The sequence below is a fragment of the Artibeus jamaicensis genome, unplaced genomic scaffold, assembly GCF_021234435.1.
Source record: "Artibeus jamaicensis isolate MK-2021 breed Jamaican fruit bat unplaced genomic scaffold, CSHL_Jam_final contig_233, whole genome shotgun sequence".
In the NCBI taxonomy this organism is placed as follows: Eukaryota; Metazoa; Chordata; class Mammalia; order Chiroptera; family Phyllostomidae; genus Artibeus; species Artibeus jamaicensis.
Window position 1 is genome coordinate 50,139,658 of NW_026521486.1, and position 17,289 is coordinate 50,156,946.

Sequence of the window (17,289 nt, forward strand, 5' to 3'; positions counted from 1 at the left end):
CGTGTGCCTGTAACTCCACCGGAAAGCTTTACATGTTTTCAGAGCTGGGGCGGGGGCCTCACAGCTCATTGGTGAGCTTGGCTAATCCATTAAAGCTTGGTGTGGGTTTGAAGGTAGGCAAGAATGACCACTTGGATCCTGCTCAAAGTTCTTTCATTTTGGTTTACTCCCAAAGCGACTGAAAGCTGTGCACAGAATGGAAGTGAAACCAGGGTCTGTCCAGTGGTGGTCGCTGCTCCCTGTGACCCCTTGTGTGAATGTACAAAGCCACAGCCCCCAGAGTGTGGTAGTGTTGGCAGCCAGTGGGGAGGAGCGCAGGCCCGGCAGGGAAGAAGCAGAGAGAAACACCAGGAAATGATGCTTCTGACTCTCAACTGCAGAGAAAGAGAGTTGAGCGGTGGGTGACTCATAGTGGGGAGGTGGTGCCTTATCACGGTGTGCATTGGGAAGGCTGGACTACTGGGAAGTGTCTGGTCTATGTCTGAACGCCCCCAGGGCATGCGGCGCCTCAACCCCTGTTAGTGCTGGCTGAGCCTGGGAGATGGCCACTTCTCCGTTTCATTACAACCTTAGACTCAGGCTCGTTGATGTTCTGTGGCCAACCATGTCCCTTGCGTCTGCCTTGAAGGGACTATACCAAACTCCCAGGGAGGTCTCCTCTGTTACACATAAATAGCGCTGCTGTTCATTTTCTAGGGTGAGCTTCTACAGGTGAGACTTGTGGGTTCAAAGGCTGTGAACATTAAGGTTTCTGATTCTTATTCCAGGAGGAAATGTTATCCAGTACTAAAACAGAGATATAAAAAGTTCCTGCCCTTGTCAACTAGGAGAGGGCTGGTGGCCAAATAACTAATGTAAGAGGTGGCCTGTTTTTCTGAAAAAACAGGCACGTCACAATGTCTATAATAAATTAAGTTAAGAGCCTACAATGTGGTCTGGGCGCGGCAGATCACATGGCACTAAACAAATTGGACTGCCCGGAGATTCACGGGACAGAAAGCACCAGAGAGACACAATGAGGTTATCAGAAGCTTCCCGAAAAGTAGGAAGTGTGGCCGTGGCAGCGGCCGAAGTTGCATTTACTGAGGGCAACTTCTGTGTAAACGGGATTAGGACCAGAGGAGTGCAAATAACTAGCATTTCTCTTTCAGGAAACTCTTTGTTGAATGAGGGAGATCATCAGCTACAGATAGAATTACCCCAGGAGAGAGATTTTGTGCTGGTGCCCACAGTTGGAAAGGTTAATGGGTGGGGCGCATTGCTGGGTGCCAGTGAGTGGAGATGAAGGTCACGGTCTCCATCCAGAGGAGCTCCCAGACCCCAGGACTGTTCCTCTAGAGTGTGGTGAGGGCTGTAATGGAGAGCATGCCTAGGAGGCCCAGGGGTGGCACCAGGGAGGGTGTGATCAACCTCCCGCTTGGAGGAAGAGGTGACATGACCTAGTTTGTGAAGAACGAGTAGAAGTTTGCCGGGTGGTAAGTGCGAGAGACACAAGTATAAGTGAGGGGCATACACTTGTGTGTCACCTGGGTGCCCGCTCCCCACATTTGAACTTCGAATAACACACCTCCCCTTGTCCCCAGAATTCAGTGCTTCAGGCCCCACGTGCAGCGATATCAGACCCAGAAGTCCCTCTGGATGGGCCCTCTGAGGCTCCGCTCACTCCCCAGGAGCCCTGGGGTTGCTAGTGTTATGAAACAACAGAGTCAGCTGGGTCCTGACTGGGTGGGCTCCTTGCAGCAGGGGACTGCAGTTAATGAGAAGGAGCCAGCCAGGCCAGTGAGTCCTCAGAGTGGAAGCTCGGCAGAGTTAGGAGGCCCGTAAGAGCAATGTCTTGCCCCCAGGCTGTGTCTCTCAAGCGTGGGACCCTCCCACTCCTGGCTGGTCTGGTCAGAATTTCCTGTTTCACAGTCTTGGCCACTTCTGCCGGGTGCTCAGCCACTGCCCGAGTGGTGTGCACTGCATGGATCCTGCAGAGATTCTGACTATAGACATCTGGTTTCCTGGGGCTGCAGTGGCAAAGTACCACCGATGGGGTGGCTTACAACAGAAATTTAACTGTCTCATCATTCTGGAGAAATCTGCAGGGCCACACTCCACCCAAAACCTGTAGAGGAACCCTTCCTTGCCTCTTCCTGGCAGTTTCTGTTGTTCTCTGGGCTGTAGACGCCCCACTCTGATCTTCCATCTTCACGTGGTCTTCGCCTGTGTCTCTACATGGCCATCGCTTTACAAGGACATCGGTCGTGTTGGATCGGGGACCTACTCTACTTCAGTATGACCTCATCTTAATTAATTACACCTGCAATGACCCTATTTCCAAATCGAGTCACATCCCGAGATAGTGGGGGTTAGGACTTCAACATATCTTTTTTTCTTTTCTGGCCAGCCGGGGGGCGGGGGAGCCGGGGACGCAGTTCAGCCCCAAACAGCACCTCTCAGGTATGTGGCAGAGCTTTGAGATAGCAAGAACTGATGATCCGGCGCTTTGAAGCGCTGCTCAGGTGTGGCAGGTCAGGAACACGGTGTTCATATCTCGGCTCGGAGGGCCAAGGCTGCCCAGGACTGCGGCTGCAGGAGGGCTGGGCTGCCGGGAGCTGGAGCTCGGCCACAGGCAGCGAGGCTGGGTGCGGAGGAAGGGGGTACAGTTGGGTTCCCGTCAGGGGAGCCACTTTGCTGGCCCCTGACCCCATTGTTCAAGGAAAGGGGCTCCCAGTGTAATTCTTACTCCAGAGCATTTTCCTTCCAGAGCAGGTGAGAAGGGAGGAAGGGATCTAACTAACTACCCAGCTTTTTTCCCCCATAGTTTTCTTGGATATTTTTGCTCACCCATTAAAAAATCCTATGGTGATATCCTGGAATTTATGGAAGAATAAAAGGAGAACTAACATCTTTAATAAAACCGAGTTTCTCCCACCAGTCTCAGGGTGCCATTCGATTTACGGAGGATTCCTTTTGTACCACTGGGCAGTGCTTCTTACCTCCTGTACGTAGTCGAGTTCGAAATGCCAACAGTGAGTCCCAACTGCGGTTCTTCTGAGAACTGTCGGTGCACAAGGGCGACTTACTGATTTACCTCCCCGAACGGTTCTGGGGAGCTGTCAGATGTGCTGGATGGCGGGAGACTCCGGCGTCCAGGGGGCCAGCGCCTTCCCCACGGACTTCCACGCGCTGGAATGTCCCCCCCGGCCGAGCGTGTCTTCCACGCTTTGGCCAACAGGGAGATCACTGTCGCTCAAACGCTGGATGACTCCATGGGGGTCAATTACGAAGCGACCTCTCAGTGCGAGCACAGGACCTTCTAACAGCGCACTGCAGCCTCAGGAAATTTTGCTTACTCAAATCTGACAAGAATGCAACGTTCCCGGGGTCCCAACCACCATTCTTCCCTCGCGTCTTTACCCAGACAAGACGGCTCACATCACGACATTCATAGGCTTTCTCTCTAAAAGCAATAATGTCTGCAGGACACACAAAGGTAAAATTCAAATGATGGAAGAAAAGCACCAAATGCTTCCTTTTGAAGTCGTTAAGGCCTGATTCTTAGAACCCCCTGTCGATGATGGCTGCGCTGGGAGGTGGCAGGAGGTGGTGTGAGGAATCAGTGCTGCAGGCAGATCTGGCTGGACCGGAAGCAAAGGCAATGTATTTGTCAAGCAGGCCTTCAGGAAGCAGCCACAGAGGCGGAGACGCCCCCGGGAATGACGCTCGGAGTGGGCGACCACAGCCGAAGCAACCTTTCCGCTGGGGCTGCAGTCGGTCTTCCGTGCAGGTGGGAGCCGGGGCGGGCGCGGGCATTCTCGGCTGGGGTTTGGCTTTACCGGGAATACGTGCACTGCTTTCCTACGAAGAACGATGCTGGTTTTCATTGTTCTGCTTGGAGTCACCCGTAAATACATCTGGGCTTGAATTTATTCATCTTTTTAGTGGATGTTATTTCTTTGAAACTGTCTTGTCCCTCCTCCCCTATCTATGGTTTGGATTTTCTGCCTTTTCTAGCAATTTTTCTTTTCACAGAGCATTTGACATTTAGTTGTTTTTCAGTTACTTACACAGAACTGAGCAGATTTTCTTTGCATTAATGACGTTATTGATCTTCATTTCTCCTTTTTTTGTATTTAAACTTTTCCCCCTTGCCTGCCCTTCCCCCACACTGTGATTTGGTTAGCTGATGGTTTACCTTTTCCCCCAAAGAATTTGCTTTGAATATATTTCCCCCAGATTGACTGAGATATAATTGACAGGTAACATCGTGTACATTAAGGTGATGATTTGATTCACGTACCTTTTGGCTATTTGTATGTCTTCTTTGGAAAAATACCTATTCATGTCCTTTACTCATTTTTAAATTGGATTATAGTCATACCTCAGTACTTGTCGGCTTCAGAACTTGTCAAACCCTGTACTCACTGCATTTTGACAGGAAAAAGTGTTTCAGCCCTCGGCACTTGCTCAGGACTCGTTGCACTTGCTAGAACCTGTGTGAGTCATGATGCTGCACCACAACAGAAAAGCTTCACCCTTCAGCATTCATCAGGCTGGGCACTCTTCGTGAGTTCTGGAACGAATTAATGACGAGTACCAAGGTACCACTATATTTGTGTTTTTGGTATTGAGTCGGATGAATGCCTTATATATTTTGGATATTAACCCTTAGCAGATATATGGTTTGCAAATATTTTTCCAATTCCCATAGGTTCTATTTGTAATTTTGGGGAAAATTTTTCTCCAATAGGTTGCCTTTTCTTTTTGTCAACAGTTTCTTCTGCTATGCAGAGTTTTAAAATTTAATGTAGTCCCATTTGCCTATTTTTGCTTTTGTACCATGTGCTTTTGGTGCGATACCCCCAAAATCATTGCCAAGACCCATGTCAGGGAGCTTGTTCCCTCTGCTTTCTTCTAGGAGTTTTATGGTTTCAGGCCTTACATTTAAGTTTTTAACACATTTTGAGCTAATTTTTGTGAGTGGTGTAAGATAAGGGTCCAGTTTCATTCTTTTGCATGTGAGTATCTGGTTGCCTGAATCAAATTTATTGAAGACATTATTTTTCGTCATTGAGTATACTTAGCTCCTTTGTTAAATTTTAGTTGACCAAATACACATAGATTTATTTCTGGGATCTAGGTTCTGTTGTGTTGGTCCAGGTCTATTTTTATGCAGTATTTTATACTATTTTGATTACTATAGCTTTGTAATTTAATTTAAAATATTCTTTTTTAAAAATAAATTTTATTGATTATGCTATTACAATTGTCCCATTTTTTTCTCTTCACTATACCCCTCCACTCTTTACCCTCCACCCCACATCCCTCCACTTAAGTTCATGTCCATGGGTCATACATATAAGTACTTTGGCTTCTCCATTTCCCTGAACTATTCTTAACCTCCTCCTGTCTATTTTGGTCCTACTATTCATGCTTCTTAGTCCCTGTACCTTTTCTCCCATTTTCCTTCCTTTCTACTGATAACCCTCCATGTGCTCTCCATTTCTGTGATTCTGTTCCTGTTCTAGTTCTTTGCTTAGTTTGTTTTCATTTTTTAGGTTCAGTTGTTGATAGCTGTGAGTTTGTTGCCATTTTACTGTTCATAGTTTTGATCTTCTTTTTCTTAGATAAGTTTCTTTAACAGTTCATGTAATACAGGCTTGGTGATAATAAACTCCTTTAGCTTTACCTTGTCTGGGAAGCACTTTATCCACCCGTCCATTCTAAATGATAGCTTTGCTGGATAGAGCAATCTTGGATGTAGGTCATTGCCTTTCATGACTTTGAATATTTCTTGTCAGCCCCTTGTTGCCTGTAAGGTTTCTTTTGAGAAGTCAGCTGTTAGTCTTATGGGAACTCCTTTGTAGGTAACTGTCTCCTTCTCTCTCACTGCTTTTAAGATTCTCCTTCTCTTTAATCTTGGATAATGTAATTATGATGTGTCTTGGTGTGTGTTTCCTTGAGTCCACCTTCTTTGGGACTCTCTGAGCTTTCTCAACTTCCTGGAAGTCTATTTCCTTTGCCAGATTCAAGAAGTTCATTATTTTTTCAAATAAGTTTTCAATATCTCGGTCTTCCTCTTCTCCTTCTGGCACCCCTATGATTTGGATGTTGAAACTTTTAAAGCTGTCCCAGAGGTTCCTAAGCTTCTCATTATTTTTCAAATTGTTTCTTCATTCTGTTATGGTTGAATATTTATTTTTTCCTTCTGTTCCAAATCATTGATCTGAGTCCCAGTTCCCTTTCCATCACTGTTGGTTCTCTGCATATTTTTCTTTATTTATCCTGGATAGCTTTCACTTTTTCCTTTATTTTGCATCTGTGCTCCATCATTTCCGTGAGCATTCTGATTACCAGTGTTCTTACTCTGCATCTGATAGGTTGGCTATCTCCTCATCACTTAGTTATTTTTCTAGAGTTTTGATTTGTTCTTTCACTTGGGCCATATTTCTTTGTCTTGGTGCACCTGTTACATTGTAAGGGGCAGAGGCTTAGGTATTTTTAGGGGACAGGGACGAGAAGTTCTAGAGAGACCCAAACTGATCTATAGTTTACAATCAAAATGTGATGGAACCTTCTTCATTTTGTCTACACCAGCCAAGCTGATCATGTCTATTTCTGCCTTAAGGCTGATCTTGTTTCCCTCTGGTGTTCACTGGCTAATCATCTTCTAGCCCCAGTTGTTCTTAGTAAATCTTGCAAGTACTCTTTCTTTATTTTATAAGAAAGGACCAGAGACACTCTGCCTTTTTTAAAGAGAAGGCTGGCCTTTTCAGTTTTGACAGTAGAGATAAAAAAAGATAAATTCATGAAATATCTTCAAATTCTATGTTCATTCTTTTTTTCTCCAGCTCAAATGTCTGAATGGGTCCTTCTGGGGGACAAGCGGTCCGCGTGCTCAATCCACTGAGCTACACCAGCCAGGGTCTTTTCTTTTTTCTTTTAAATTTTATGTAATTATTTTTTTTTGAGAGAGGGAAAGGGAGGGAGAAAGAGAGTGATAGAAACATTAATGTGAGAGAGAAACATCTATTTGTTGCCTCTTGCACACGCCTTGAGTAGGGACAGAACCTGAAATGTAGGCATGTGCCCTGACGGATAATTGAACTGGTGACCTTTGCAGGACAACACCCAACCAACTGAGCTACACCAGTCAGGGGCCCTTCCTTCCTTCCTTCCTTCCTTCCTTCCTTCCTTCCTTCCTTCCCTTCTTCCACATTTTGTTTATTTATTTTTAGAGAGAGGGCAAGGGAGGGAGAAAGACAGGGAGAGAATCATCATTTGGCTGCTAACTCACATTCCCCTAACCAGAGATCTGACTTGAAACCCAGACATGCGTCTTGACCAGGAATCAAACAGGCAACACTTGGATTTGCAGGCTGGTGCTCAATCCACTGAGCCACACCAGCCAGGGCTCTTTTCTTTTTAATTAACTTCAAAATGAAAGGCCTCAAGGGATGTTCCATAGGGAATAAGAGTAGCTTGGACTGAATTTATATCTATGTCAGATAATGTACTTCCAGAGATAAAAAGCAGTAATAATTATTTTCAGAGCTTCATGAAAGTTTGTTAAGTAAACTAATGAATGGGTATTACTGACAAGCTTTCCAAAGTGGAAATTATATGAAACTGTCATGTGATAGGAAAAGGTAACAGAGGAGAAACCCTGGGTTTTTGCTTTGGGGAGTTTATGTCAATTCTAAACAAAATTCACACTTTCACTGTTTCATTGAAACCAATTCAATTTAATGCAGGAGGTGGCTGAATGGAATTATATTTCTAGGAAGCTAATCTATGGAGTGGAAAGCATCAGTAGTTCTTGACTGGGCTCTGCTATTAACTGGTCTGGGCAAGTCCCTATTCTAACCACATTTCAGCCTCCTGGTCTGTGAAATGTTCTGTGTGCATTTACAGACCCATTGAAGGGAAATGAGATAAGGTAATAAAGAAATTAAGGGTATATAGAATTATACAAATGTGAGGTATTGAATTTGCTGCTACCTTAAGGACATCCCAGGTCTATCGGCTTAAAGAAAGAACTTCCCTACTCAGTAAAACAAGCTCAAAAGGCCTTATCCCCAGAGAAGAAGTGGAGTGAAACCACTGTACACAGACCTGATTTCTGGGCAGGGCTAGGTTGGCTTGGAAACAGATAAGATAACTGTATTTAATGAATATAAATGTGCTCAGATCTGACATCAGGGACCTGGCAAGCGGTCTTCTTTCTCTCAAGTTCCTGGATGACTTCTCTGGATCTGGAAGTCCCATGACATCTCACATCCAGGGCCTGCTTTCTGTTTTGTTCCGCTCCTTCTATAGGTCCTTCCTGCCCCTCTTCCCCTGTGCATCCCAGAGAAGGCGGAAAGTAGGTTTTTGCTATTTTACTTGTGTTCAGTCTATCAGAGCCTCAGTGTGGAGCAAGATGCAAATGACTACAGTATAAGGAATTTCTATGGGTAATGGTGATCACGAATGGAGGGGGACTGATTTTCTCCGTCCAGAGCCAGTTTTTGTGGTGCTTCATTGTTCTTCCCTGTGATGTGTAGTGTTCCGGGCTGGCAATATGCTGTGAACAAAGACAATTGTACTCTGTGGTCTCTTTTCAATGTGCTGTGACTTGGCAAGGGCTGAAGGCAAATCATGCACCTGCGTAACCTTTTTAGCTTGACAAAGAATGGCGTCCCTCTCCCACTCTCCCTCCCTACACAGGAAATGCTCCCAGACGACAGCGCAAACAAGCCCTAATTAAGTCTTTCCACCAACCTTTTCTTGGGTTTAGATGTGTAATTAAGTGGGAGAAACTGAATCAGGTATGAGATGCAGCTGGAAACTGGGAGTACCTAATGGCAAGAAAAGACTAGAACCTCTGCCCTGGTGGTTCTTCGGACAGGGTAAGCAGGGCAAGAGACATGGTAAACTGATGGGGGAATTCAGATGCTTTTGATGGAAAAGTTGGTTGCAATTGTATGAGAACATTTTCTCAAGCCTTTTGAGTTTCTTGTGTTTTTGCCTTTTTGTCTCTGAGTAAGAGAATTTCAATGTTTCTTAGCCAATATTTAAAGATAATATGTGTAAGGTGCCTGCTGCTACCCTAGGAAGGCTGTGAATACATCCTTATAATTATATACAAAATTTGGGGTTTTGTGTACTTATCTGAAAGGAGAGTTCCATATATTTTATCATGTTCCCCAGGGTTCAAGACTTGCTCTCCTCCCCCTGCCCTGGTATTAGAAAAGAGAAGAATCTAGTCCTGGCTGGTGTGGCTCAGCGGATTGAGTGCTGGCCTGCAAACCAAAGCATTGCCGGTTTGAGTCCCTATCAGGGCACATACCTCGGTTGTGGGCCAGCTCCCCAGTAGGGGGCGCACAAGAGGCAACCACAAATTGATGTTTTTTCCCTTCTCTTTTCCCCTTCTCTAAAAATAAATAAATATAATTTAAGAAAAGAAAGAAAAGAGAAGGATCTACAGACAGGAACTGGAAGGGCAGCGACGTTTGGAATAAAGAGAGGGTGGAGCCTATAAAAGAGAAGGATGGAGCCCCGAGGCAGCCCAGTGAGAGGCAGTAGGTGGTTAAGCATGTGCACTCTGGAGTCAGATACTTCCGATCTCAGAGCCCAGTGTCTTCATTTATTAGCTGTGCTGGCTGTGTGGTCTGGGCACTTCATATCTCCAAGCCTGAATCTTCAGTTTTCTCACCTGTAACATGGGACGATAGAACATAAAATTGTTGCAAGGATTAAGGTTATGCATGTAGCATTTCTCCCTGCCTCCTTGTTGATGTGTGTGTGTGTGTAGTCTGACTCTATGTGTATTTTGCATTTTCCTGTTCATTTTTAGCCTCATTCTAGGCCAAGCATCCTGTGCAGTTGTCAGAAGGCTCTGAGTTCTGTTCTGCTATTTGTTTTTTTCTTTTTTGCTGTCTTGTAAAAATAGTGAATGTGAGGAGGGTGTCCTTGACTGAATATACTACTTCCAGCTCACCCAGCACCAGCTTGCTGGCCAGGCTGAGAGCAGTGTATTTGCACTTAGCCCTGTAGGGAGTAGTACACTACTACTCCCAAGCAGTGGAGGGAGAAGTAGAAGCTAGGAACCTGGAGCCTGGAGCCCAGTGAGCCAGCCTCCTTTGGGAAGGGGAGGCAAATCAGCCCTGGGAGGGGAGAGCCTGTTTATTGCAGCACTGCAGATGGCTGCCACCTCCGGCAGCTTCAGAGACTGCTTCTGTGGCCTGGTTTCTTTTGTAATTTGCACAATAGACCAGAAGATGGGGCTCTTGACCCTGGAGTCAAGGGCCAGAGGTTCTGACTTGATCTACATTTGAACTGGAGGGAAATCAGACCCATCAGAGCTCCCGAGGAATCAATCCTCTGTCTCCTGAGTTCTCATCCTACTTTGCTCACTCAAGACCACTTTCATGGCTGGGAGCTGTCCTTCTAAGAAGGGAGGAAATGTGGGTGTATCTTTCCTTTGGTCCCCATCTTTGGCCCCTTCTGAATTACCACGTTGCTAGAGCTAGTCTAATTGACCCCCTGCCTTAGGTTTCTGCCTCTAATTGGCTTGCCCTAATGTCAGATTTCGGCAATGAAACCAGTTACGTGGGACATGTTGTGCACTGGTCAAGAACTGTAGAATCAGGCAGATTTGTCCTTCACCCATCTCATCAGCAGAAGCTCTCCTCACCTCCTCAGAGAAGCCCTCCCTGACCACCCCATTTAAAGTAGCTCCTCCCAACCCCCACGTCAGCTACTCTCTATCATATAACCCTGTTACTTACCTTATAGAAGCAATCATAACCTGTAATTATCTTGTTTGTTTACTTGTTTTTTGTCTCTGCACTAGACTGTAATGCTCAAGAGGGCAAGACCCTATTTGTCCTATTGCTGTTTCTCCAACACCCAGCACAGGGCTAAATACATAGATTATTAGTAAATATGTTTTTAATTAATAAATGACTGAATCTCAGCTTAATGATTTTCTAACCTAGAGAAAGCTGGTAAACTTCTCTGAGTCTCAGTTTTTTCTTCTTTTCTAAAGATTTTATTTATTTTTAGAGGGGAAGTGAGGGAGAAAGAGGGAAGAGGGAGAGAAACATCAGTGTGTGGTTGCCCCTCAAGCGCCCCCTACTGGGAACCTGGCCTGCAACCCAGGCATGTGCCCTGACTGGGAATTGAACCTGCAACTCTTTACTTCGAAGTCTGGCTCTCAATCCACTGTGCCACACCAGCTAGGGCTGAGTCTCAGTCTTCTTACCAGTGAAACGGAGAAATAATGGAGATGCTATGAATATTAAATGACACAATGTACTTACACAATTAAACCTGGGCCCTGGTGCAGGGAAGTGTTCTCTAAAACCTTTAGCTGTGTTCTACTTTCTATCATGTGAGAAAATAAAGTCTGAACTAATTAGCCAGCTCCCCATTATATGGCCATAGCTTTTCTTGACCACAATTTTTGCTTCCTACTGCTTTCTATCACTTTCCACTTTGGTTCAAATCACTGTTACCCTGAACAGGCTATGTGCATTCCTATTCTTAAGTCTTTGCCCAAGAATGAAGATGCTGGCCCTTTTTGCCTTGGCTCTACTTTTTAGATTTAGCTCAAGTCCATGTCCTCTGTGTCATATTTCTAAAGTGCCCCAAGTCATAAGGACCATGTTCTCTTTTGAATTTTTCTAATCTTTGTTGTTTATATTACTCATATGGTTCTTATTCTATGTTCTATTAGCTTGTCTTGTGTTAACATAAGTATATCCTGTTTCCCTCATTAAATTTTAAGCCTCATGGAGATATGCGTTATATTTCAGACTTCTCGGCATGTTCAGTGCCATGCAGGCCTGTACACAATAGGTATAAAAACATTTATTTGCTAACTACTTTCTATGTGCCCAGCATTTTTTTGAAGCTCCGTGGAGTATTTGGAAGGGCATAAGAAAAATAGCCATTGCCTTCAAATATTTACAATATTAGAGTAAGTTAAAATCAACATATAATCAAAGTAGTTAAATATCCACAGCATGGTGACTGCTTCTTGGAAGAGGTGGCCTTTGAGATGGACTCTGAGGAAAGGTTAAGGTTTGAATGGAAAAAGATGAGGTGAATGCCGGATTCAAGAGACAAGAGTCTCCTGAAGTGATGAGATGTGAAGAGATGGATAGAGACTGTGGCGATTAACGGTCAAACTCAGAAATGAAACCAGAGGTTTATGTAGGAGATTGGAAATATAGTTCTGCTTCAATTACACTTCACATTTCAGAGCCAATGGAAGAAATGGTATGCAGAGTGGAAACTTTAACATGTACATAACTATGGTCCTCAAGTGTAACCTGTGGATTGAGAGTGATTTGCAGGAGTTCTTTTTGCTCTAATGTGACTCACCTACAGTCTGCTGTGATAGAATTAATACGTACGAAGGAAAAGGCCCCTTTCCTCCTCTTGGGGACAGAGGATTGGTTGGACTATGGTCAGTCTCTTTTCTTTAAAACCCAAATCGAATTGAATGTGTTATTCACGACTTTCTAAACTTGTCTTAAATCAGTAGTTCTTGTTATTAAATAATAATTTGCCTTACATTATTTTTCAGAAAAGTTGGCAGCATTTTTGTAGTTACTTCAACAGTCATCCTTAGTTCACCTCTGTGCTTGTTGCTGCCAATCTGAGACCCAGGGAGGTGACCTAAGTCGCAGTGAGTTTGTGGAGTGGGTAGGATCTCTGTTTGTCTGCTTATCTTTAATGTTATTTAATCTGGCTGCTAGCTCAGAGATTAACAAGCAATCTTAGAAGGCCATTTCCTTTCACCCTCAATTACTTCCTTCTGCAATCCAAAAGGCACATTTCCCAGAATTAAAAAATCATTATCTAAGGAATAAAATTAGAATAGACAAAACCAGCACTTTCCCAGTTTTGAAAGTTCAGGGTTAGCTGCAAACAAGAACGAGATTTTGTTTCTAGCTAGCAGTTGGACCGACCCTCTAGCCCAGGGGCCCCCGAAGGGAGGGAGGCGGTTTCCACGGCAACCTGGGCTCCTCCGGCTGCTCCCTCCTCCTCCTGGTAGCCCAGGGTACCGCCGGACAGCGTCCTCTTGTGCTCTGTGCCCTGATTGGCTGCACCGGCCGCGCGCTGATTGGCGGCGCCGGTGCCTCGCGGGCCGGTGGCTATGGAGGCTGTGGCGGTTGATGGTTGACCGTCTGCTCCAGGGTAGGGGTCGCAGTTCGGGCGATCCGCTCAGACTCGACCATCGTGCACTGACACTCGACCTGGAGCCCGCGGGCGAGACCGTGCTCGGCTCCGCCATGCCGGCCGGGAGTAACGAGCCGGACGGTGTCCTCCGCTATCAGGTAGGGCCCGCCTCCCGCCCCTCCCCAGGGCTCACCCTCCTCCATCCTCTGTCCCTATTCCTGCCTCTGCCTCCAAGCTGGGCTCTCAGGCCACTCTCTAAGGGCAAGGGGAGGCCATCCCGGGACACCAGGTGGCGCTCCGGGAGGTTGGGGAATCGGGCAGGGGCTGCGAGAGGGTGACCTTGGGCCGAACCGGGAGCTGCCTCTCACTGCCGCATCCCTTGCGTGGCTGGCGGTGACCTCTGTTCTCTTCGGGTCCTCCCGGTTGGGAGAGAGGCTGGCTTCTGGGCCTCGCCGTGTAGTGCCGGGACATGGGAGAAAGGGTGGCCATACTCTGGTGGAGCAGGTCTCCTCTTTGTGTTATTTTTGGGGGGGTTCAGGAAGAGCTGGAACGACTGGAGGCTGGGTCCAAACCCTGTTACTATGCCCAGCTTTATGTCTCCCTCCACTCCATTGCTCAAACATCTGACGAGTTCTGGATGGGGAAGCAGGAATGGACTAGGGAAGTTGAGGAGCTAGGAATAGTGTTTAAGAGAATGACAAAACCAGGTTTAAGTAACTGATAACCCAACTGTTGGGCTAATGTAAGTAAAAGCACTGAACTAGGTGTCAGAGTCTGTAGGTTCAAATCTACGTCTACCTCACACAGGCTTTGTGACCTTGAGTAAGTCACTTGCCCCTTTTAACCTCAGTTCTCCATCTAGTAAAATGGGAACAATAATATCTGCTTCCCTTACCTTAACAGGGTTGGTTTGAGGGCAAAATGGGGTGCTATTTGTGAAAACGCTTTGTGAAATAATGTTTAATGTGTGACAACCAGTGAGTGAGTGAGTGGTACCTCACTGAATTCTCTACCCCACCCCCTTTTCCTGTGCAATCAAGTGATATAGTTACTGGTCTGGAAAGGGGGATTGATTGAAGACGGGGTTCAAGTCTGAAGTGGAGGGCTCTGAAGAGAATGATGGACCTTCTTGGGAAGGACGATGGGTCTTGGAAGCAAGTGCCACATTGACGTCAGGGGTGGTTTCTGTAAGGAGGCAGGGAAAACACTCTTGAGTTTGTAGCAGAATGGGTATCGGACACTGACTCTTCTTCCTGGTAGTAGTTTGCTACCAGAAGATCCACAATTTCTTTGCTTGCTCCATCAAAAAAGGAACCATAGCTAAGATTTTGGAAAATTCATATCTAATATTGTTAAGGCCTACTAAATGTATTCACTATATCTTTGGAATACAGTGATGAGTAAAAACAGGCGATGTCCTTGCCCTCTGGAGCTTCCTGTCGTGTGTGTGTGTGTGTGGGGGGGCTGGAGAAATAACCACACAAGTAAATGTATTATCATAAACTGTGATAAGTGCTTTGAAAGAAAAATAGACAATATGTGGACAGAGATTTAAATTTGTGTCACCTAAGGGAGCTCAGGGCTTTGGAAACAAAGGGGACACCATATGGGAAAGCCCTGTGGTAGAAGGGGGTACACTGGGCTAAGACCTGAAAGAGGTGCAGTGTGTCTAGAGCCAGAGGAAAACAAGGGAAGTGGTGTGAGGTGTACTCTGCCGTTGTAATTAATACAGGGTCACTGGAGTCCATGATGAGGAAGTTAGTATTTTTCTGGGGAACAAGGGGAAGCCACTGGAAGAAGCACGGAGCAAAAGAAGAGAGAGGTAGAGAGAGAGACAATGAGCCAGAGAGAGGAGAGCCAAGGAGATCATGATCAGACTTTTTCCTACTGAGAAGACTTCTCTGGCTGCAGTGCAGGAACAGGCTGGATGAGTGTGAGGCGACTGTGACTTTAATGTGCAGACTGTGCAGACTGTGTACAGGTCGTATTGTCAGGGTCATACCAACCCCGTGGCTGCTGTTAGTATTCTGTGAAGCCGATAATTCCAGAGTGCTTCCAGGATAGGAGAGAGAATAATGGCTTCTTTGATATTTAGTTCATGAAACTTTCATGGATGCTGGGATGAGGAGAAGAAAAGGAATAGAGTGGGAAGTAGGACCTCTTGAAGCCAGAGTGAAGGGATGGACACATGGGGATGTGGATACAGAGAGAAAAAAAAATGAGGGGAGGAGGAAAGAAAATTGGGCTGACTTGTGGGAGACACAGTTAACCGACTAAACATTACCAGTTAAGCCTCCTGTGTGCCAAGTAGGCCGTGTGGAAGGGAGACAAACCTTGCAAAACGAGAAGATTGTATAACTTATGTAAACAGAGAGATTCCAGACATCATGTCTAAATATCATGAGTCTGTGAGTTTTCTCCTGTTCGGACTACTGCACCAGCCTTCTAACATTCCCTCTGCCTTCACTCTTGCATTTCTAAATACTTTACGTATGGCAGCCAGAGGGAGCTTTTAAAAACACAAATCAGATTATGTCATATCTTATCTTGAAACCCTTTAGTAGGTTCCCAGTGCATTTTAGAATAAAATCCAAACCCTTATCATGGCCTACTGAGTTTTAACGTGATCAAGTCCTTGACCACACTCCCTGACCGCCTTTCCTCCACTCTCACCACGTGACCCTACCCTGGCTTTCTGTTGCTTCAATTTGGTGAGTTCCTTCATGCTTTAGGACCTTTGTTCTTACTCTTCACTCTGCCTAGGACATCTTGCTGTCTTGGCCTTCTCATGACTCAAGTGTCACCTCCTCAGAGTGGCTTTCCTTGACCTTTACTATGGGGAGGGCTCTGCCCACAGGTCATCCCCCCCACCAGCCGCCATGGCTGAGACTAAGTCTACCAAGTCATGTTCTGATGTTCTTCTTGGGGAGGAAAGATGGTTGATCTCTCAGAGGAGAAGGGCCAAGAGCCTTTTCCTCAATGGGAATTTATTAGGTTCATTTTGCAGAGGATATACAGGTAAAGCACATTAATCATTCTCAGGCAAAACGGATCAAACAATAGATAACAAAGAACCTTGAGGGCCTATTTTGAGTCAGGGTCAGATAGCTAAAGAGCTATAAAACTTTGTGGAACAAACTCACTTCTTGCTAGGACCCTTATTTAATTGAGAGCACTCTAATCAAAGCAGGTCTCCCAGGATTTTCATATCCTTTCTTAGGCCTGATTGCCCTAGGGAACCCGCCCTTTCCAGCATAGGGCGGTACCCACCACCAGCATTGTTTCAGGTTTAAGGCATTGTTTCAGGCTTAAGTCAAGCAGGGGTAGTAAGGCAGCCAAGAGATTAGGAGTCTTCTTGCAGACAGAATTAGGAGACTCAGGCTATGTCATAGCCAAGGGGTGGGGGTCCATTACCCCCTTTTGCTGTAGCCTCCCAAGTCCTTCCTTGGGGCCTCCACATGATCATACCTGTCTTAGGTCATCCCCCACTTAGGGAATCTTACCCATCTTTGGCTAACCAAGCAAGCATCGGGGGGCCAGTTATGGATGAATTAAAAGGAGCAGAAGCAGTGCCCCTGCCAGGGAGATAAGCCTTGTCTCCTTAGTGGCTTGGGGTCTAAAGGTTACTCACTCAGCCTTAGCCCTGGAGAGGTTACAGCTTCTGAAACCAGGTAGGGTGGTTCCCAACACTTTACCCCCAATTACTCCCTTTCATATGATCCTGTTTTATTTTCTTAAGAGCTCATGTAATTTATCTGAAGTGTTCTTATTTTGATTTCTTGTGTATTTTCCAATAGAAGCCTCATAAGGGCATGGACCGGCCACAAAGTATTTTCATCTCGCACAGTGCAAGGTGTAATACAGGTGCTCGGTTGCCTGAGGAAATGAATGATTTTCCCAAAGCCAAAGCCAAAGTCCTCTCTTCTGGGAGCGCCCGACCTTGTCAGGATTAGCACAGGACAAAAGACAGCTATTGCTCAAAAAGCTGTCTCTTCTGTGCTAGCTTAGCTCAGGTGTTCTCTGGAAAAATCTTTCCTCTCTTTTCCAAATTATCCCATTTGAACCTTCAAGATCTGACTTCATATCACCATCAGAATTTGTCACTGTCTTCTCTGCCCATGACATTCACCA

The 17,289-nt window shown here is 45.7% G+C and overlaps 1 protein-coding gene across 1 annotated transcript in view; it reads left to right on the top strand.

Moving 5' to 3' along the window:
* Window positions 1-13,129: 13,129 nt before the first annotated feature.
* Window positions 13,130-17,289, top strand: part of SLC4A8 (solute carrier family 4 member 8) — a 78,889-nt gene continuing 74,729 nt past the window's right edge. The window contains exon 1 of the mRNA XM_037137194.2: window positions 13,130-13,316. Within this exon, the coding sequence (XP_036993089.2) occupies window positions 13,155-13,316 (162 nt within the window). The 5' untranslated portion in view covers window positions 13,130-13,154. The remainder of the gene's footprint in view (window positions 13,317-17,289) is intronic.